We start from the raw sequence: 23,887 nt of genomic DNA on the forward strand, positions 1-23,887 counted from the left end.
GATACATGATCCAATAATTATCTTAGATTGTATAATATTGAGAAAAGATATTTCATATATTTCCACTTTATATAGTTTTGTATATGTATATTAGTAAAAGTGACAAAGGAATATACTTATTATCTCATATTTTATACGAGCATTCTTACTTTGGAAGGACTAAAACTTATTTTTTTTAATTTTCTTATCATAAATCGTTTTTCATGCAAGTTCTACATATTATAATGAAAAAAGTACTAAATTAATTTCCGATGTTCTTTTTTTTTTCAATTCCTAATTTTACATAAAATTCAATCATATATATATATATAATATTCATATAAAGATCAAATTTTACATTATTTAATAATACAAATAAATTTTGATATTTCAAGATTTCTATTTTTAAGCTTCTTAATTATCGTCCGCGCCACGCGCGAGTCTTCAACTAGTTTTTATTATCTAAGATAATTTATTTTCATTACAAGGGAGGCCACATGCCTAATACAATAATATGAAAAGCTAAATAAATTGAAGCACCGGTAGTCATACTGACAAGAATCAAACCTCAAATCTCTTTATTTTTAGGGCGAGAATGTGTACCCCTACATTACACTATACTCTCTTGCTCAATTAAGACAATTTATTAATCATTTGCTAAGAAACACGGGTTATGCAATATAATGGAAATCGAGAAAATACAGGTTACAAGATTCGCTGGGCCGACCTTTTGCAGTTCAAACTTTGGCCACGAGAAATCAAGAAAGCCTGAAAATGGAAGTTAATAACAAGTTTTCATATCATCATGGATCTATTTGGCATGTCTCGTGGGATAACCAATCGCTTACCCATTAGATAGCGATTAATACTGGACAAATCTACCGGATTAATTTTCTGTACAAGGAAACAGCTGATCATCTGTTATCTCCTCTTTCTTCATCCTTATATATCGGAGTGTATATATAGTTCGTGGTACGGAGTGTATCATAATTCATACAGCAGACAAAGTAGTATTTGCAGGGCCGGTTTTGGGGTCGCCTTGTCCAATACTTGTTAATGGAACTACCTTCGAATTCTTCCACTCTATACCTTTCCGGAGAGAATGCTTAGTCCTGAACCCCTTCACCAACTCAGCTAGAACTGCGAGCACTGCAACAATACCGGTGATGATGAAGAGTCCGCTGAAGCTGCCCACGCCGAGGCTAAGATTGTGCGAAGAGATTGTGGCCCCGCCTTGGTTTGATTCCTCACCCTGGCACGATGAACTCTGTCTCAGGTGGTTCTTCCTTTCGATCTCGTTCATCTTGGTTTTGTCTTGAGTCACATTCAAGATCGCCCTCGAGAAGTACGCGACGAGGGGTGACCCCCGTGGAAATGCCTAACAGTTGATGTACATTGGCACATTAAATCCTAAACTTAGTCAGCATCATATGTTTGTTCTGCATAAGATGAGGAAGTTATACAAATAACAGGGAGGAACGGAGAACCTACAAAAGCAAATCCATCATTCCTATATCTCGGTCCCACCATCATATATTTATTGCAATACTTCCCGAGAAAGAGTTTGATGAAGGGGGTCTCCTCATAGATGGCTGCAACTCCGCCATTCCCGATCCCGTTAGACAGCGCTTCGTGGTACTCCTCGGCAGAGTTGAGAGGAATCAACCTTGACTCATCGAAGCCGAGATCCCGAACAAGGAATTCCCGGACGTAGGAACCTTTTTGGTATCCAACATGGTAATGTTTTCGCACGAGCTCTTGCACATCCACGTATTGTGGCTGCAGCTGTTCAACTGTCAAGAGTGAGGCCAAACTTGCTGTGTAGCTTTGCGTTATGATCAACAAGAGGAATATCCACACTGCAAGGACTAGCCTCGTCCGATTGTTTACCACCTTTTCCCCTGGGTCAATAAAACTTAACAATTTCAAGTTTTTATCACAAATTATTTGGTCATGTCAGTGCTTCCATTTATCTGAGGAATTATAGCGCTGATCAGGCCGGTAGAATGCCCACACATAAAGGAACTAAGGAGGTTCCCGGTTAGGAAGCCCAATAAGGATCGAACACATCAGAACCTAGTGGTTTCATGTAAAGAGTTCTTGGTTACAACACACCGAATCCTTAGGTATGTATTGCATCTGATCAGGTCAGAGAAGGCCGCATGGAAAGGAACGTGGATGAGAGGGCAGCACTTAACTACTTATTCGGTATGAGGGAATGAATAAGGAATGGAACGAAATCAATCAATAACAAGACAAAGTTCACGCGTCCTTTATATGACGAAAATATATTCTCTATGCCCTTTCCATGTCCGGTACCCAAGCATGACTTTACGAATGATGAGTTAATTAATATATAGGGGGAGGTCAGATGAGAGTTCCGGAGATCTTACGATGAGCAAAAACTAGCGTTGAGAAGGAAAACCAGAGGCTGGTGCTGAGTTGCTCACTCCTGGAGCCACCAAAGTCTTCGTTCTGGTGGCGGCCTTCCAGAAAGCAGACGATGAGGCTGGTTAAGACGAATGATAGTCCAATGGTTAACCACAGGGCCCAGCTCAGTGGCCTCAAGAAGATCCACATGTTCCTCCTTTCATCGTCCTTGATTGCGACCACCATCGACACCCCAGATTCTGAGTAAGGCAGCGTGAAATCCACGTAATTGGAGCGATTCGCTACAACAATTACGTCCCCTACAACAATGTCGACTTTCTGTAATGCACAGAGACGTTATTTTCAAGATTGAACCTGCCTGGCCTCTTTTTCATATATATCAGAGACGTATATTTGTTTGGCCTCAGCTCCAAAAATAGTAGTTATTACCTGAAGTTTGATCTGGTAAAGCATCTCATCATAAGTTCCGGCAGACTGTCTACTTGCATTCATAAATGGAACAATTTCATATGGCATGTAGAAAGGCAATGCGTCCATCACAGCTATAAACATGTCATATGAGAAACCGGAGTAGGAAGGAACACCCGTGCGCTGGTCCCAGTGTATCTTGAAGAATTCACTGAAACCAGTTTTAAAAGGGACTGAGATCTTCATCTTCGTATCCTTCAGGGGAGGCATAACCCAGCCCTTGGGTTCCTTCTGGGTTTTTCCGGGCCACAGAATTGGTTTTAGATCATCCATGGAAGTTGAGTAGTACTCTCGATTTTCTTCAGTGCGATTGCTCAGAGTCTGTGTAGTTGCAGTAGATAAATTAATCTTTTAGGGCCTACTAGCTAGGAAACAATGAGTCGAAAATACGGAATTTACATTCTTTAATATGGGACTGATGGAGCACACACCTTTGAGAGGCCATGCTTCGAGGTCCAATACCCGATGATCTTTTCCTCGTTCCCAAGAACATTAATGATTTCGAATCCAGAGGGTTGGAGCTGCCCGTGAACCATCTCAAAAAGCCCAGAAAGACCATGGAAGCTGAGGTTTATGATTCCTTGTAGAAGCTTAGGGCCCATCTCTGAGGTTCCAGTGTCCGAGAAGTTGAGTGCTGCCATTTTTCTGTTCGTGCTTGGCCTAACATACCGCAATTGATCAGATGATGTCCATTGCTTTTCGGCTACCTTGGCTAATGCCCAAATAGTGTCATAAGCCCAAAGGCTGAAGAGATTGACTGTCTCAGTACCATTAAAGGTGGAGATTCCAGGAGAAGTATTCAATTGCTTCTCCATGAACTTCTTTAGCCTTTTGGACATGGGGACATACGGCCTCACGCCCACCACACCTTGCATGGAGCTCATGGCCGTGGAGCCGACTGGATCGAGCAAGGAAGACAGCCCATCGGTCACGATCCACACGCTCTCCTCGTTCAGCATCCCGGCCTCATTGGCAAGGACAAAGAGCCGGGACCCAAGTGTGGCGGTCATGTGGACCAGGAATACCCTAGTTGGCATGGTCATCACCTTGTTTAGCTCCTTCAAGATGTCAATATCTTGGGCAGTTGGATGGATTGCACTCCTATAGGGTACCTACACACAATCAACAAGCAGATTCAGCTGGTGCTCGGTCTGATAAAGAAGTTAAAAGAATTTTATAAGTCGGTTTTTAGATTCATCTCTGGATGATACGCATATATATGTATATATTTTATATAATATACATATCAATCGAAATCTATACATTGACGCGGAATAGTTAATTTCCAGAGAGTGAAAAAAGCTTTCATTGAAAATCACAAGGAATATAATTTAGCCCCGGAGCGATGATATATAGTACTTACTCGAGTGTCAATATTTTGGAAGGCATCCGTCAAGTAGGGAATCAGGCCGTTGCCATAGTCGGTGTCCTCGTAGATGGGGACGATCTCTCTCCAGCCAAATGCTTGGATGAGAGCAGCTATTGCTTTCACTTGGGAGCAGTCATCATAAGCTGTCCGAACGAAGTACCGGCTTTGGGTAGGTGAAAGGGAAGGACTAGTGGCCGAGAAGGATATGATAGGAACCTGAGCTTTGATTCCAAGGTCGATAACAAACTTGGCTTGTGAGGAATACGCCGGCCCAATTATAGCATGCACTTCTTCATTTTGCATCAAGTCTAATGCTGCAAAAAGCGATCAATCCATTAACTTGATGGCACCCAAAGAATCAAGAGAAGATTGATTAATGCAAAATATAAATTATCGTATACCTGCTGAAGCTACGAGAACAACATCATTTTGAGGATTCCTGAAGTGAAGAGACAGCCTCGTACGATAACTAGGATGGGCTTCATAAAAATCCGACAGTGCCGTATTGATATAGCTCGAGGCGATTCTCCCCATAGTGGCATTAGAATCCAGAAGCAGGCCCACTTTCACCCTCTCCTTCCTTGACAGGTCTCCTTCAGCTGCCATGGCCGGTCCACCCGAATTAAGAACTAGCACGACGATGCAAGAGAAAATCGCCAAGGTCGAACTCCGACTCATTGTTGTCATACGATCGATCAGAACGAGGAAGATATATGTGATGTGAATATTACGAAAACTATCACAGCAGAAAATATGTGTGTGTAATTATATATAGCTTGCGTCCTTATTTTTATTTCGCAATATGAATTGATATGCCAATGAAATAGAACGAATATTGGAAGTTACCAAGCAAATTGACTTGACCATTAATTCGAGAGTGTCTATATATAATATAATGCATATATAGTATCTACGATAGCTTGTACAAAATCTATAGGTTTTTTTATACACAATTAGCAAATTAATTAAACTAAAAAGTTTAATTATTAGTCGTCGTAATCAATTAATTGATGACGTACAGAAAGGGTTTTAAGAACTTGGCGGTTCCATGCCACGAACCTTCGCGCATTGATAACAGTGAACGACAGGCTAGGCATTGGCTTTTACTTGGGGGAATGAATTAAATATAGAAATATTTATATGTATACGTATGACTCTTCCACGCGAGTAGCCAGGAATGAAAGGAAAGCTACATGTCACCTAGAACGATTGATTTAGTATAGGGACACATTAGGTTCGTGGAAATTTCTCCACTCTCCCATTCGACAGTTCGAAGCGAGATTTAAGACCAACTGAGCCGGCGAATGAAAGGAAAGCTACATGTCACCTAGAACGATTGATTTAGTATAGGGACACATTAGGTTCGTGGAAATTTCTCCACTCTTCCCATCCTCGACAGTTCGAAGTCTGATCTGGGGGATTTAATTGACCAACTGAGCCGGCGAATGAAAGGAAAGCCACATGTCACCTAGAACCATTGATTTCGTATAGGGACACATTTGGTTCGTCAAAATTTTTCCACTCTTCCCATCCTCGACAGTTCGAAGACTGATCTGGGGGGATATAATTGAGCAACTGAGCCGGCGAATGGCGGACTCGAGGGCGGAGGGACGACAGTGGTCAAAGGAGCCCAAAATCGAAACCTTGTTGTCGATTATAGTCTAGCTCTTCCGCATTGCAGCAACTCCCCTGTCAAGGACCGTCATCTTGGTCAGCAGGTCCATCCACTAATGACGAGTGAAGTCCGTGGGTTGAGAGGAGTCAAACATGATCAATTTTCCTTTTTATTTTATTTTATTTTATTTTTATTTTATTTTTTGGTCAATTTTGTTGTATACGAGACATATGCACTGGCCATGCCCACCTTCTTTTAATTTACAAGAATGCGTGAGAATATGAATTAATATTATAATAAATATCAAGATTAAAATTGAAAAGGAGTTAATTAAGATTAGCACTAAAATTTTTCAAAGGCTTCCCCACTCCATAGTTCGTCCTCAACTAGGAAGATCAGCCAAACAACTCTTTTTTTTTTCTTTTTTTTTTTTTTCCTTTTGGGGTTGAGTTTATGATCATTTTCTTTGCTCGAACGAAAGCTGCAGAGTTTCAACATGCCTATTGCTTTTCTTCCATATTTCAATCAGCCGACACTAATTATGTTTATCAATCTCTCAAATTGATGAACCTCCGGTCTCATGGGTATTTCTCGGTCGAGAGATATCAATCTGAATAAGGAATTCAAGTTCATTCACCATAAATTTTGATTGGTCACTCATAAAATCTAGATTATGATTATAAATTTACAAAAATAACCAACCCCATTCACCACCTCTTCCTTCCTTTTTTTTTTTTCGCTTTTCTTCTCTCTTTTTCCTCGTGGTTCCAAATCCGAATTGCTGCTCTCTCCCACGCCCAACTCCCCATTTCTTCCTCTTTTTTTTTTTTTAATTCTTATCAATTTCATTAATTAAGATTAATTATTAAAGATCATTTTAAATTGCTAAAAATTCTATGTACGTATTGTAAAATTATGAAAGAAATACTTAAAAAGAATTTAAACAGATAAAGAAAAATTGTTACGAGAGACCGTGTGTAATACGGATATGCTTATTATATTTCTATATGTTTGATTTTTCATATTCTTGAATTCAATTTATTCCACAAGCGAATGTGATGGTTGACTGGAACATCAATTGTCAATTAATGTCCCCTCAACTCAACCAAATGAAGACAATTCCACGATAACTCCCATGAACGGTATTAAGTTGGTCCGCTATGACTTTTTCCAATAATGCAAGATCTATCATTTTCTCATAAGACTTACGAGGAAAAATAACTGATGACTCCAATGTTGTCTCTACTTTTCGTCAGCGTATTGGGATATGATTTGAAAATTCTAAAAGGGTTTAACTTATCGATCTTACCATCGGATTTTTTGGTATAACGCGTGGTCATATTACGTGGTACTTACTCGAATCGAATTTGAAAACGCTGGCTAAAAAAAATGGAGAAATTTTAGAAAATGAAAATTACAAAAAAATAAAAAAAATGTTTGTGATCGGATCATTTGGCATAACATGTCGACGATATTACGTGGTAGCTTATTCGACTTAGATTTAAAAACACTAAAAAGATATAATGTTTCAGCCTAACGATTTGATCATTTGGCGTTAACACATTGATCGAATTAGGTGAAATTTTTTGGGATTGGATATGAAATCACAAGAAATGTGTAACACGTCGACCTTACAATCAGATTTTTTGACATAACGCGTTGATCGAAATACGTGGTACATTTTTTGGAACCAATGTGAAAACACAAAAGAAAAGGGAAAAATTGAAAAAAAAATACAAAAATTACAAAAAAAAAAAACAAAAAGGGAAGGGGGGGCGACCGCGAGTGGGGAAAATTCCACCCACTCACTCCCCTTACCCTGCCGGCGGACCTCAAATCAAATCATGTATATAATATACTATGACGCTCTTGAGAAAGGCCACATATCCATATTATATTTGTGTTTCTTGATAAGGAGATTTGATCAGGCTGGTGGTGGCCACAACCAACAACCTCCATACCCCTCATTGAAGTCGTGACAACCAGTGTGTCCTCCGCCGACCTCAATGACGGGTGGTGGTCTCCTGTGTTTTCTCCAATTGAATAAAAAGTAATTATAATAAGAACCACCTAGCCCCGCTACACGGGCCTTTTGTGGATTTTTTTTTCTATTTCAAAATTTTTAATTTTCTATATATTTCATGTAATTATTTTAACGACACTCGTTTAATATTCGATGTTGTCTACATCTACGTCGATATTGGTTTATGGGTAGTTACAATTTAAACTATAAATGTCTAATGGAACAAATGTTTTAGGACTGAAAAAATTAAATTGAAACTTATAAGATTCGATTTCAAAAAAAAGACAAATTTAGCAGAGCATTTTTATAATTCTCCCATATATATATATATATATCCATTATTACACTCTATCCCCAACAATATATAAGTTACGACACTATAAGTACTGTTTCACCCATATTGAGTTTGCTTTTGATCCATCTATATATGACCTAAGTAATTGCAAGCTAGTTTAATACTTACAAGTTTAATAAAATAGGACAAAAGTAATTGAATGAGGAATGTAGGAATGATGATACTGCCGGGAAAGTATTTATCTTCTTTTTTTTTTCCAAAGAACGACTATGATATAATATTTTGATAAATCCTCCCAACCCTTCAAAATTAATATTATGTAGTATTAGCCTTTTCTTATGGAGTGACTCGCCAACTTTTTGTTTACCTATATATGTACATATACATATATATGTACTCGTAGGTTTTACAAACACCTTGAGATTGAAAAGCCTACAATCACTAGATTTAAGTGGCAATCACCTGAAGCAAGTTCCGGACTTGGATGGGCTACCTTCTCTCAAGGAAATATATTTACACAGTAATAGACTAGAGAATTTGAGTCACCTTAAAGGTACGTACCTTGCTAGTCGGTAGAAAAAATAGAGACTCTATTTTTAATTTTACGAAGCAAAAACTTTTTGTTCATGCATGCATATGCATGACAGGGTTGAAGCTGGAGGCACTTGTTCTTTCGTAGAATGATCCTCCATTGAGCAGTGAGGATGAGCTCTCGATCATTTGGAATATGACATCTCTTAAACACCTGTTAATCAGATGGAATAATCTGAATGACTCAATATTTCAAGGCAAGCATTCTGAAAATACTTTTGTTTTAATTAACTTGGGCAGCATTAAAGGTCGTCGTGGCATATATGGAGGACTAAAATAATTAATTAGCACAACTAACTCGTGGCAGGTAAAACAAGCTTGTGTGAATTGACGGGCCTTGAGGAGTTTGATATTAGTGAAAATGATTTCGTGGGCAGCATCCCCCCGTGCCTTTCCAACATGACCTCCCTCTATACACTCGGCCTTTCTTATAACCATTTCGGAGGTGCCATTCCACCTTCCCTCTTCTCCAGCCACAGGTCTCTTGAATATATATCTCTTTCGGGGAACGCTTTTGAAGGCTCGTTTTCACTTGCTTCATTGGCTAATAACTCTAAGCTCAAAGTGTTCGATCTTACAAACAATAGCCATAGATTGACACTGGAAACGGGGGATGCTCCACATGCTTCGTCACATCAGTTAGTTGACTCTTGCCTATCAAACTACATTTTCGACAAGCCGCATGGCTTTGTTCCCAGTTTTCTTATGCAGCAGCATGACCTAGTAGTACTTGAACTCAGCTAGACCAACTCAGGCGGACAGTTCCGGAGTTGGTTACTGGAGAATAACACAAAGCTACAAGTCTTAATCTTATGGACAACTCTTTCTCTGGTAACTTAAACAACTTGAATTCCAGTCTCTTCAACGATGAAATGCAGACGATCAATATGTCCTCCAATTCTATTGAAGGAGAGCTTCCTTCTTACTTTGGTTCCATCTTTCCAAGATTAACGAATTTAAACATGTCCAGGAATTCCATCAAAGGTAGAATTCCTTCCTCACTTTGCCCAACGTCAACCCAATGGTTGCAGTCTCTAGACTTGTTGAGTAACAAATTCATAGGAGAGCTACCGAAGCAACTAATGCGTTGTCAATCACTACCGGATCTTTTGATTTCGACCGCTAGAACTTATTATCCTGACTGCATCATTGTCTTTTGATCTTTTTCTATCATGTCAATGTTTGGGAAACAACATTGTACTGATTACAAGTGATCTTAATACATAAAAGAATATAGCAGTTCATTTTTTTATTTCCATCGCAGGCAGTCTGCTGATTACAAGTGTACAGCTTTGCGTTTATCTATCCTGAGGTTGCCTTTTACTGAGATAGAATAGCTAATGGTAACCATAAAAACTGAATAAGCCTCTTACCTTCAGATGTGCAATACAATCATTTCTTAAGTGCATGAGTTTAAATTATTATTACAATAAATTCTTAAGTTCATGAGTTTAAATTATTATTGAGGTTTTTCAGGATTTGCAGGATCACTAAGCATATATTGCTTCATTGATTTTCTAGTCCTTTTGACAGTATAACATGCATCTGTGAACTTTTTGTCTATCCTATATATAATATATAGATATACATGTAGGTTTTACAAACACCTTAAGATTGAAGAATCTGTGATCACTAGATTTAAGTGCCAATTACTTGAAGCAAGTCCCGGACTTAGATGGGCTACCTTCTCTCAAGGAGATTCACGCATGAATTTATTGGAGCACTTGCATCATCTTAAAGGTACCTTGCTAGTCACAGTAAAAAAAAATGTGGACTATTTATTTTAAATTTTACAAAGTAAAAAATTTCTGTTCACGCATGTATATGTATGACAGGGTTGAAGCTGGAGGTACTTGATCTTTCGGAAAATTATCAATTGAGCAGAGCTCTCGATCCTTTGGAATATGACATCTCTTAAACACCTGGCAATCGGATGGAATAATCCGAATGACTCAATATTTGAAGGCACGTATTCCGAAAATACTGTCTTAACTTTGGCAGCATTAAAGGTCGTTGTGGCATATATGGAGGACTAAAATAATTAATTAGCACAACTAACTCGTGGCAGGTAAAACAAGCTTGTGTGAATTCACGGGCCTTGAGGAGTTGGATCTCAATCTTAGTGAATTCGTGGGCAGCATCCTACAGTGCCTTTTCAACAGACCTCCCTCTATACACTCAGCCTTTCTGATAACAATCTCAGAGGTGTCATTCCACCTTCACTCTTCTCCAGCCTCAGGTATCTTGAATATCTCTCTCTTTCCAGGAACGCTTTTGAAGGCTCTTTTTTTTTGCTTCATTGGCTAATAACTCTAAGCTCAAAGTGTTCGATGTTAGAGACAACAGCCATAGATTGATACTGGAAACAGAGAATGCTCCACATGCTTCGTCACATCAATTAATTGAATTTCGCCTATCAAATTGAGTTTTCAACAAACCGCATGGTTTTGTTCCCAGTTTTCTAATGCAGCAGCATGACCTGGTAGTACTTGAACTCAGGTACACCAACTTAGGTGTGCAGTTCTCGAGTTGGTTACTGGAGAATAACACAAAGCTCCAAGGCTTCTATCTTATGGCTAACTCTTTCTTGGTTAACCTCGATTTGAATTCTGGTCTCATCAATGATGAAATGCTTCTGATCGATGTCTTCTCCAATTCTTTAGAGGGAGAGCTCCCTTCTTACTTTGGCTCCCCATCTTTCCGAACTTGAATTCCCTGAATATGTCCAAAAATTTCCTGCAAGGTAGAATCCCTTCTTCAATGTGCCACACCAGACAGTTGATGATGATTGACCTGTCGAGTAATAGATTCATAGGAGAGTTACCGAAGCAACTAATGGGTTGTCGATCACTAGAAACTATGGTTTGGGCAAACAGTAGTTTGAGTGGCCAAGTACTACCAAGAGCAGCAGACTTGTCACGCTTGTCTCATCTATCTTTGGCTGACAATCAGTTCTCTGAGGTTTCATCAGGGCTACTCAATAGCCCGCACCTAAATTTGTTGGACATGAGTAGTAACAATTTTATCAAGTACTATATCTGACTGAATCGGAGATTTCTGAGGATTATGTTTCCTTTCACTGGCGAATAATTCCTTCGAGGGGACTTTGCCGTTGAGCTTAAGTAAGCTACAACTTGAAGTTTTGAACCTATCGGGAAATTATTTTGGTCCTAGCATACCTTCCTGTTTCAATGTTTCAACTCTGAGACACTTGCATATGAAAATAATTAATCTCAGAGGACCATTAGCACAGTTTCTTCGAGCCGTTTCCTCGATAGAGACGTTGAATCTTTGCAATGATGCTGTTATTAGGTGGAATTCCTTCTTGGATTGCTTCTCTTTCAGAACTGAGGGTTCTCTTACTGTAGGGTAATACTTTTGAAGGTCTTATGCCCCAGGAACTATGCCAGCTTAGCAATATAAGCATAATGGATCTCTCTCACAATAAATTCTTTGGAAGCATTCCTTCATGTTTCAGTATATTGGCCTTTGGGAGTTCACAAGTTCCTGATGGAATATTTCTAACATCTACTTCATTTTCGATGTCCTGGGGTAACGTTTATGGTGAAAAAACACCTATAATTGTTGAGTTTGATTTGGCTAATTTTGTGGACAATCTTGAAGAAATGGTGTTCACGTCAAAGTATAGATTGGAATCATATAAAGGTCAGGTTTTGGAACACGTGTCAGGGCTGGACCTCTCTTCCAATAATGTGTCCGGATCCATCCCCTCCTACTTGGCTATTTGAGTCATATTCATTCCCTGAACCTCTCGCACAATCATCTGACTGGATCAGTTCCGATTACATTCTCCAATTTAGACCAAGCGGAGTCTCTGGACCTCTCCCACAACAATCTAAGTGGGGAGATACCGCCACAATTGGTAGAGCTCTATAATCTATCGACATTCAGTGTCTCTTACAACAATTTGTCAGGCCGGATACTTGAGCAGAAAAATCAATTTGCAACTTTCATGAGGCAGAGTTATGAAGGTAATCCCTTGCTATGTGGGCCGAGTTGCAACAGTTCGAAGGGATCGGTGTTAACACCACCACTTTCGCCAGAGCATCAGGAGGACTCTTTCAGAATTGCCTTCACATGGAGCTTTGCAGGGTCATATGCCGTGGCATTCCTCAGAACTGTCTTCTTTCTTTGCCTCAGCTCTTACTACATGACTGATGTAGTGTACACGCGAATAACCTGTCATAAATTCGTTGATTCCGTAGAATACTGGATCTACGACCTTCAATCCCCTATTGATTCTTTGACTTCCTAAGAAATCGGCGTTCACCTCGAATCGAATCCGAGAATAGGCGAAAGAGCACGGTAGCTCCAAATTTTATTGGATGATCCAAAACAAACAACTCCTTAACTCTAGGGCTTACATTGCTTAAATAGGATTAAATGAAATTACACGAAAGAAATAAACATTTCCCTAAAATTTGCAAAAACACCCAAATAACATAAAATTGCCCGTCTGAGACCCTAAATAATGGAATTTGGCCTAAATCACGTCTAGTCAGGTCCGATGGGGTGAGTAGTGCTCCGCCGTTTCCCTCGAGACAGGGTCGTCAGAACTTGTTTTTCTTGAGGTACCGATTTGCCACATCTTCTGCCGCATCATTCTCCCCTAGGTGGAAAAAATTCGCCCTCGTATCGTCTTCGTCCGAGCTATTACCTGCGTAAGGAATCGAGTGCTTCACATTAAACACATCGACAGTACGAATGTGGCTAAGAAACTTAAGCCGATAGACGTTCGGATTGATTTTCTCTACGACCTCCACAAGACCACCAATCTTTCTGGTAGGGAGCTTGTGTAGTCACCGACAGAAAAAGATCCTTGGTAAGGACAACCTAGACAAAATCGCAAACTTCAAACTCCACGTGCCTTCTCCTTCAGTCAACAGTGGTCTTGTATTTTCCAGTAACCTTCTCCAAATTATTCTGCACTGCCTCATGAATCTCTTGTAGCCCGTGAATGAAGTCAGCTGCCTTCCCATGGACCTTGGTCTTATCCGGCACGGGTAACAGATCAAGGGGACCCCTGGGAGTAACGGAGTACACCACCTGGAAGGGACTGAAGCCGGTGCTACGATTAACAGCATGATTGTGCGCAAACTCTGCTTGACTCAACTTCTGGTCCTAGCTCTTCACGTGCTCCCCTACTAAACCCCTCAATATATTGCCCAAGGACTTGTTAACCACATCTGCCTACGGGTGATAAGCCGTACTGAAGTTCAACTGGGTGTTCACCATCTTCCAGAGGCTCCGCCAGAAGTGGCTCAGGAAACGGGTGTCCCTGTCAGACACAATAGAGACAAGCAGACCATGCAAACGGTATACCTCCTGAAAATAAAACTGAGCAACCCGCACAACATTAGTGGTTTTCTTGCACGGAATAGAGTGTGCCATCTTGAAAAACCTGTCAGCAACCACATATATAGAATCATTGCCTCGATGGGTATGGGGCAAGCCAATGACGAAATTCATACTGATATCCGCCCATGGCTATGAGGGAATCGACATGGGCATGTACAACCCCGCGTTAGTTGCATTACCCTTGGACACTTGACAAACCGTACAGCTCTGCACGTACTTCCCCACTTCCTTACGAATCGTAGGCCAGAAATAGGATGTCTGGACCAAATGCAAGGTCCTATCTCTCCCCACATGACCCTCGTCGTGTAGCTGTTGAATAACGTGGGCCCTTAAACTACAGTAAGGGATATAGAACTAATTACCCCTGAAAAAAAAAACCATCCTGCAACACGTACTTCGTTCTCTCTCCAGCTCGAACTCTAGCAAGTGCCACATAAAAATAGGGGTCGACTTCAAGCAATTTAGCAAAAGAACTAAAGCCAAGTACCTCAACTGTCAACCTGCTTAGAACGCTACGCCTCCGACTAAGAGCATCAGCAACGCGATTAGTGACTATGATCTTATGCTTCATCAAGAAAATGAAATGCTCTAGGTAAGCCACCTATGATGCATGATGGGCTGACACTTTATCTTGGCTATGGAGGTGTTTCAGGGCCTCATGGTCGGTATACAAAACCAACTCCTTGTGGAAAAGATAATGCTGCCAGTGTTTCACCGCCTGTACTACAGTATAAAACTCCATGTCGTAAGTGTTGTACCTCACATTCGCCCCAGTTAGCTTCTCGCTAAAGAAGGCAATTGGTCTGCTGTTCTGGCTCAAGACTGCTCCAATCCCCACCTTCGATGCATCAGAATGCAGCTCAAAAGGTTGTTGAAAATCTGGCATGACAAGAATTGGGGCGATCGTCAAATGTTCCTTGATCTCCTGGAATGCCGCTTCTACACCCTCAGTCCACTTGAATCTGCCGCTCTTCATGCAGTCAGTTAGGGAAGCCATAATACTGCTGAAGTGGGGAATAAACCACCTGTAAAAAGAGGCCAAACCATGAAAACTCTTGACTTTGGTAATATTCGCAGGTTTAGGCCATTGTCTAACTGTCTTGATCTTAGACGAGTCAACTCTCAAACAATCAGCATAAACAATATAACCAAGGAAAAGAACTTCCGACCTCATAAAAACACACTTCTTCAATGCAGCAAAAAGTTTCTCGTGTCGAAGGACAGAGAGTACTTCGCGCAAGTAGGTTAGATGTTGCTCAGGGTCGGCGCTATAGATCAAGATGTCATCAAAATACACAACCACTCACCTGCCAATGAAAGGCCACAGAATCTGATTCATCACTCTCATGAACGTACTCGACTCATTTGTTAGCCCAAACGGTATTACCAGCCATTCATATAACCCCTCCCTGGTCTTGAACGCGATCTTCCACTCATCACAAACCCAAATCCGAATATGGTGATAGCCGCTCTTGTCCAGCTTAGTAAAAATCCTGGCACCACTCAGCTGGTCAAGTAGATCATCCAAACGAGAAATGGAAAAACGATGCATGACCGTTATCTTATTGATGGCTCGGCTGTCCAAGCACATACACCAAGATCCATCCTTCTTGGGTACTAGAAGCGTTGGGATGACACACAGGCTCATACTCTTCCAAATAAACCCCTTCGATACCAGCTCCTCCACATGTCTCCTCAACTCCTCATGCTCAGCCGGGCTCCTCTTGTAGTGTGGCTTGTTCAGAAGGGATGCATTAGGCTGAATGTCGATATGGTGTTGGATGTCCCGCAAAAGTGGTAGTCCATTTGGCAGCTCCTCAAGAAAGACATCATGGAATTTTTTCAAAATCGGCAAAGACTCAACAAACGCAATGCCCTCCTCCACAACCTCCATGTCCACGAGAGCAAACATAAACTCCGCATCATGCAACTCCTCCTAAAACTGGGCAAGGGACAACAAATTGGTTCCAGTAACCGGATTAGCAGGTCGGGGCTCGATGGCATCCCTGTTCGGCACCAATATAATCTTCAACCCCTTATCAAACTGTATTTGTTGGTCCTCTCGTCATGGCTCGCGCTCCTATCAAACTGTGAGGGCCTCCCCAACAACAAGTGACATGCATCCATAATAACAACATCACACCAAATAGTATCCTTATATCGAGAGCCAACAGAGAAAGTAACCAGAGCACGCTTCGAAACACTTACTTCACCTCCTTTCCTCAGCCATTCCAACTTATACGATTTGGGATGCCGTGTAGTACGCAGGCCCAACTTTTGCACGGCCTTAACAGACACAATGTTCTTGCAGCTACCCAACTCTATCATGAAACGACAAACCTTACTCTCGATGGTGCAAGTGGACTGGAAGATGTTGTTACGCAACCAGTCTTCGTTCGCAGCATTCGGGGTCATACAAGACCTCTTCACCACTAGATTGGGCTCCCTATCTCCTATCATAATCTCCTCCTCGTCGAACTTGGGCTCTCCATCGCCTCCTGCTACAAAAACAATGTCATCAGACGGATCCTCTTGAATAAACATCGCCCACTTTTCCCCCTTTCTGCACTCAGACTGCCGATGTCCGGGCTCTCCATACTTGAAGCACTTTGCTCCGCTATTGCTCGGCCCAATATTGGCAGGCCTCGATGGACTTCCAGGAACAGCACTACCACCGCCAGCCTGGACGACCCCACTAGTTCCTGCAACGGCAACATCTCCATTGGTCACCCCATTGCCCACTCGCTTTTGCTGCCTCTCGACAATTAGGGCCCTTTGATAGAAGGAAGACACGCTAACAAGGTCAAACAAATTGATCATGTCTTGTAGTTGCACTCTCAGTCCGCCAACATATCTCGCCACCAGTTGATCCTCGGTTTCCTGAAGCTTGTTACGAGCAACCAACTGGTAAAATTCGACGGTGTATTTGTCTACCGACCTACTGCCCTGCCTCAAGTTCTGCAAGCATTGGTTCATGATTCGCTGAAAGTTATAAGGCAAAAAGGCAGCCCTCAAATGTTTTTTTCATCTTCTCCCACGACGTGATCTTAGGTTTGCCTATTCTGCTACGGGTATGCTTCACCTGCTGCCACCAAGTTGTCGCCCTACCACGCAGTCAAGTCGCCACGAGTTGTACCTGTTTGTCATCAGGAACCCCCTTGAACTCCAGGACTTCTTTCACTGTCGCTAGACAATCTAGAAACTCCTTCGACTGCAAGCCCCTTGGAATTTGGGAATACTAGTCCTAAGGTCTGTCTCCCATTGTCTCTGGTCTATTTTTGCGGTCGACAACCGACCTCCCCTACGATCCCTCCCAACATACTCTATCGCGTCCCCTTCAGAATAGGAATCATACTCGACATCCTCCAAGTTCACAGTCGGATTAGGGACTCGGCCGTGCCTCGGTTCGACCTCCTGCTGGGCCTCCATCAACGCTTCCATCCTCTCAGTCAGGCGATCCACAATCACGTCCAGCCTACGCTCCGACGCCACCTTCAGTCGGGTATCAATGATCTGCTCGATCCTCTGATCCAATTTGCCCTCCTCTGCAGCATGACATTGATTAGCCGTTCTTTGGGGCGGCATCGCTGATCCAAGAGCGAACGCGACTCTAATACCAACTGACGCAACGTACACGCTAACAACCTGTCACAAATCCGTTGATCCGGCAAAATACCGGAACTACGACCTTCAATCCCCTATTGATTCTTCGAATTCCTAGGAAATCGATATCCAACTCAAATCGAATCTGAGAATGGGCGAAAGAGCACGGTAGCTCCAAACTAGTTTATTTCTTTTGTGCAATTTAGGTTTTCTTTAGACCCTATTTAAGCTTTGTAAGCCCTAAGTTAAGAACGTTTTGTCTTTTGATCAGTTAATAAAAATTGGAGCTTTCGTGCTCTTTGCCCAATCTTGGATTTGATTCGAGTTTGATGCATATTCCCTGGTACTCGTAGAATCAACAGATGATAGAAGGTCGTAGTTCTGGTATTCGTGCACGAATTAACGGGTCTGTGACTAGTTACTCGCGTGTACACTGCGTCAGCCTGCCACTGTGAAGTTCCCTTTAGGATGAGCTAACCTAATGATCTTATCTTCCAAACTACTACAGGATCTAATGTGTTGTAACCCTTCCTGAATTGCAAACAACTCAGGAGATCTTCTACTTCTCCAAATCCATCTATCCTCCTCTATAATAGCAGAAACTCTAGAACGTTTTGTGAGACCGGCACTTGAGAGCATAAGAGCAGGAATTTGGTATTTTAAGTGACCAAAAAATTCCTTTATCTAATTATGTAAGCTCTTGACCAGGCAATCCATAGAGATCCTACTCCACTAATAAGAAGCCAAATGAACCTCACTATACACGCGCGATTCCATGCATAAAGCTGCTTTAGTCCAAGTCCCCCTTCCTTCTTAGGTAGGCAAACTGTCTCCCAAGCAACTTTTGATCCTTTTGCAGTAGCATCCTTTCCTTTCCAGAGAAAAGCTTTGCATTTTCCCTTTACAACCTTCAAAACCTACTTAGGTAACATAAACGCTCTGCACCAGAAATTTATCGTTGAGTGCAACACAGATTGAATCAACTGTAGCCTTCCTGCATATGATAGCTTCTTAGCTGTCCACGTGTTTATTCTCTGAGTAATCTTCTCAACATTAGGCTTACATTCCTTATCTGAAATCCTACCAGGTACAAGTGGAACTCCACTGGAAGAGAACCTCTCTTAAAGCCACTAATCCCCACCATTCTCCTCACCACTTCATGATCAACCCCAGCAGTATACATCTCAGTTTTGCTAGGATTTAATTTCAGACCAGAAATAAAATTCATGAAAGACATCCAACAAAGCTCTAATAGATTGCAGCTCTCCTTTAACAAAACATCAAGAGATCATCAACAAACCCCAAATGAGTAGCATTCACTCTAGAGCAGAAAAGGTGATAGGCAAGTCTCTTATTTGCAACAGCTTCATTAAGACCTCAATAGCAACTACAAACAAGTAGGGAGACAAAGGATCTCCTTGCCGAACTCCTTTCTGTCCCTTGAAGTAACCCTCTAGACTGCCATTAACGCAGATTGAACAGTGTGCACCAGTAATGCAAACCCTTATACAAGCAAGAAATTGTTTAGGCACTCCAATAACTTCCAGCACAGTAATGATGAAATTCCAATCTACAGAGTCTAACGCTTTCATGATATCAGCTTTTATAGCACAACGAGGACTCACATCCTTCCTTTTATAATCCGTAACCGATTCATGAGCAAGCTGGATATTATCCCTTATGTCCCTGCCCTTGACAAAAGCACTTTGCACAGGTGAAATAAAATCAGGGAGGAAACACTTAATTCTATCCGAGAGAATCTTTGTAATGCACTTGCAAGTGACATTGCAACAAGAGATTGGCCTGAACTCTTAGATTAATTTGATGAACATATATATATTACTGTAGAGAAGATTGAAGACCACTGATAAGCTCATTGGTTGGGTATTTCTTCTTGAAGCGTATAAGCTGCTTCGACATGGGGAGGTGAGGCCTCACCCCTATCGCACCTTGCATGGACTCAATCGCTCTATGCCCGACTGGGTCGAGCAATGATGTTAACCTGTCAGTCACAATCCACACAGTCTCATCATTTAGCATCCCTGCCTTTCTCGCGCGCAAGAATATCTGAGACCCGAGCGAAGCAGTCATGTGAACCAGGAAAACCCTTGTCTGCATATGCATCAGCTTGGCGAGCTTGTTTAGTATATTGATATCTTGGGCTGATGGATGAATCACACTTCTATAAGGTACCTGAGACAAACCATGCACGTAAGTTAATTTCTCATACACGTATCCGTGACGTGGCACGTGGAGAGATAGTGGGCCACACTTGCCACGTAGGCGCCACGTCAGCACGGCCGTTAGATGTCGATGGAAGAGATAACGCCGAGATAGATTTGATGCGAAAAGTAAACCATGAGATAGATTTGACCAAAAAAAACATAGGATAGATTTGACAAAACGGGCAAACCATGAGTCATTTTAGGTAAATGCCCCTTTTTAGTTCAAACACACTCTTGGTGTTTAACTCACTCACCAGAGGAATCAAAAACTCATACTTGTCTCACGAGTCTGCAAGTTATTGCAAAACAAAGAGAACTGAAACGAGAGAGAATAACACACACAGGGAGAATGGGAGAATGAGAGAATGGAACTATTTTTTACATTAAAGATCTATCATACAGATTTATAGAGTACAAACACAAAAACGTAGACAACACAGCAGTAAGTAACTGCCTCTAACACACCAGTAACTGCCACATTACACATGCCTTGCACTACTAAAAAATAGGAACCTGACCAAACATTAAAGGACACATAATAGAACCATAAGTAACTGTCTGCTGATCTGATCTAATCCACATCAGCACAGCAGTGCTGATTCAATCTCCAACATACTCCTCCTTGGATCAGAGACTGCCACAAAACTCCAATATTTTCCTTATGCCACTCAACCTTGTAACAATGAGATGACTTAGTGAACAAATCAGCCAACTGGTCCTTGTTTTTGCAGTACACCAGTTTAACTCCTCTACGTTGCTGCACCTCTCCAAAATAGTAGAACTTCACCTTAAACAATTGAGCAGCTTCTTCTAAACCAAAATTTAAGTTTTCCTTCAACTTCCCTGACCAAATTGCCTTGTACATATTGACAGAACCTTCATCCCACTTCTGGTTTTTCTCAACCATGCTCAACTCCTCCCGCATTGTACCTTTCCGTTGGTCTTCTTTGGCTTCCTCTAAGCACGCTGGCTCAAAGACAGCTACATTACACCTTTGGTACACTTCTGTTAGTGATCTGGTGCCTCTTATAGGTGGATCATCTACCAATTCCTCAAAATACAATGCTTCAATATGCTTCTCAAATTGTGTGTTCTAAGGTGCAATCTGCAATTGCTGTGCAGCACCTTTCCCATTCTTTTCAATCTCCTCAACCTGACTTTCCATAGCTACATGCCTTTTGTCCATTGGATTGAACAAAAAACCTTCATCTCTCATAGGAATCACAAGCACTGTCTGCCCATCAACATTTGCAATGACACATTCTTGCTTCTCAAACACTACCTTGAATCCTTTCTTAACCAACTGACCAACACTAAGTAAGTTTTGGTCAATTTGAGGCACAAACAACACTTCAGTAATCAACTTAGTACCACTAGGACCCTTAATCAATACATCTCCTTTCCCTTCAACAGTAATGAAATCACCATTCCCTATTCTCACTTTTGACTTTACTGATCTGTCTAACTTACAAAACAAGCCTTCATTGCCTGTCATATGGTTAGTACTACCACTATCTACAAGCCAGCCATCCCTAGATGCATTTGAAGTAACGCAGGAGGCCACAAATAGATGCTCTACCTCATTTGCTTCTGCAGTCTGTGCTTCTCCAAAATGATGATGCTTCTCCCTGCAAATCCTCTGCACATGCCCCATTTTGTGGTATTTTCTACACTTTACATCAGGTCTCCTCCAACATCTGAAGTGAGGATGGCCCTTTTTCCCACAATGCTTACAAGGATCTGAATCGCCCTAGCCATCTCCAGCATCTGAACTTGTGCTCCCTTGGTTGTTTGCAAGATTTCCTTGCTTCACTTTGGCTTGCAATGCACCCTCTACTGGCTCTTCTATCCTCATCATTCTCCTATGTTCTGGTGCTTGTAAAGCACTTAGAACTTCGGCAAACTTCAGATCTGACAATTCCTTTGTATTCTCCAGCGAAGCAATGGTTGCTTCATATCTTTCTGGTACTGAAACTAGCAACTTTTGCACCAGCCTTGCTTCACTTAAGTCAGTCCCTAACACCAATATTTTATTTGCTATTTCCACAAGCTTATCTGCAAATTGTTTCGCTGTTTCACTCTCATTCATTTGCAACCTCTCGAACTCTCTCATAAGGTTGAGAACCTTCATACCTCTAATCTTCTCATCTCCTTCATACTCAGTCTTCAAATAGTCCCATATCGCCTTGGCTGACTGAAGCCTCATAATCCTGGTGAAAAGAGTGGCTGATACTGCAGCATAAAGGCACGATTTTGCCTTAGCCTTCCTGGTCACCCTCTGTTGGGAATTGGTGTATGCCCTAGAGGCAATCTATAATCAGTTTTGTAATATGATATCTATTTCATTATAAAACGAGGCATATCTGTTATTGTGTAGATTGCGCTAAATATGATTTTACACAATAATGTCCTTGGAATAGTAGGTTCAATAGGCATCAAGTGTGACTTGATTGTGAGATCCTATAATTACTGAACATTATTCCTAAATGTCCATAGTCAAAGTATTATCGTTAATTAGGACAACGGTAATACGGTTAGACTAGTGTGAGTGTTGATTGATGACCAAATCTCATAGGTCATGGATATGGAGATATCAAATCACACCACATGTATACATTAAGTGTAATGTGTATTGGACTGACCCACCATGAGATTGCTACATGGGTTGTTACGTGACTGTCATTAGCATATCTCAAAGTGACTATAGTGTAATGGTCCTTTGACTTGAGGTCACCATGGATTCCTACGTGTAATGTCGTAAATTTTGATACTGTCAAACGCCACCGTAACTGGTTGGTTATAAAGATAGTTATTGGGTATGCCACAAAGCATGGAAAAGAATGTGAGTGACCAAGATAGGATTTGTCCCTCCTACGAAACGGGAGCGATATCTCACGGCCACTTGGTGGTTAAGTCTAAAAGTGTATGCATACCCAAATGAGTCGATATAATGATATCGAGCTCATTTGCTCTGATAGACTTACCCGGTAAATCAAGAAAGAGAGATATTAAGCCATACAAGGATGTCATCGACCATGCCTTGGGCTCAATAGAGATATAGAGGACAATGGATTATATTACACGGTAATATAGGTCACGAGGTTCGTCGAGAAATTGACTTTCCGATTACTTGAGTAACAGTGATGCATTGCTAGATGCCGCTCACTGTTTGTAATATTAAAATAGAGATTTCGATATTACTATCAACGTAATTGGGAACCTACAGGGTCACACACTACGACTAACTTGACGAGATATTTTGAAACAACAAAATTGTCTAATAAAGATTAGATGATTTATGGTGCGACCGATTAATCGGATATTTAATGAGATTAAATTTGCCGATTAATTAGACCCGATTTATTAGATTTAATGGTGTGCTAAGTGGTTATTTTTATGGAACCACTTGGAGCCAATTATAGAAAGAAACATGGGCCAATTGTATGATAACACTTAGCTATACACATGGACTAATTAAATGATGTCACCTAGACTTACACATGTCACTTGGAGCCTTGATTCTCCTTAATCCCACATCGGTGGGGCTTTGAATTTGTCTTCCCCATATTGCTTATAAAAGGGGCAGCATGCATGTTTAGATATAAGAGATATATATATATACATGTATATGGGTGTACGTGTATAAGTGTAAGGAAATTCAAGTTGAATTGTTCAATTTGAATTAATCCTACTAGTCTAATAAATTTCGGGTGTCGCATCGAGGTGTTTCTTTCGAGTGTTGGTCGCTAGCACCGCCGATCTCGAAAACTCGTCGACAAAGTCGGTGTGGATACCAGTAGAGGCGTCACGCGTGGGACGCTCGGTCGACAACTTTAAATATTCCAGGTACGCTTTTATTTACTCTTACTCTTCTAGTAGGTCTTGGAACTAGTTTCACGGGTAGGAAATTTTGAATTTCTGTTCCTTTTACGCTTCCGTTAGCCCCGTG

The 23,887-nt window shown here is 41.2% G+C and overlaps 2 protein-coding genes and 1 pseudogene across 4 annotated transcripts; 1 reads left to right on the top strand and 2 right to left on the bottom strand.

Moving 5' to 3' along the window:
- Positions 1 to 531: 531 nt before the first annotated feature.
- LOC116202096 (glutamate receptor 2.1-like) lies at positions 532 to 5,067 on the bottom strand. 3 transcript variants are annotated; one of them, XM_031533620.1, is made up of 7 exons: positions 4,609 to 5,067; positions 4,202 to 4,521; positions 3,270 to 3,950; positions 2,800 to 3,159; positions 2,373 to 2,688; positions 1,471 to 1,880; positions 532 to 1,389 (listed from the first exon to the last, which is right to left on the bottom strand). In XM_031533620.1, exons 1-7 carry the CDS (start codon positions 4,892 to 4,894, stop codon positions 1,306 to 1,308), a joined length of 2,457 nt encoding a protein of 818 aa, XP_031389480.1. In that variant the 5' UTR covers positions 4,895 to 5,067; the 3' UTR covers positions 532 to 1,305. The 3 variants fall into 3 exon arrangements, with proteins under 3 accessions (XP_031389480.1, XP_031389479.1, XP_031389478.1); XM_031533619.1 differs by having other exon boundaries at positions 532 to 1,357; positions 1,471 to 1,772; positions 4,609 to 5,062; XM_031533618.1 differs by having other exon boundaries at positions 532 to 1,357; positions 4,609 to 5,061.
- Positions 5,068 to 10,559: 5,492 nt separating this feature from the next.
- Positions 10,560 to 13,007, top strand: LOC116199382 (annotated as a pseudogene).
- An 8,681-nt stretch (positions 13,008 to 21,688) lies between these two features.
- Positions 21,689 to 22,144, bottom strand: LOC116199388. Its single transcript, XM_031529722.1, has one exon. It carries the CDS (start codon positions 22,142 to 22,144, stop codon positions 21,689 to 21,691), a length of 456 nt encoding a protein of 151 aa, XP_031385582.1.
- Positions 22,145 to 23,887: the final 1,743 nt, after the last annotated feature.

Source organism: Punica granatum, chromosome 3, assembly GCF_007655135.1.
Source record: "Punica granatum isolate Tunisia-2019 chromosome 3, ASM765513v2, whole genome shotgun sequence".
NCBI lineage: Eukaryota > Viridiplantae > Streptophyta > Magnoliopsida > Myrtales > Lythraceae > Punica > Punica granatum.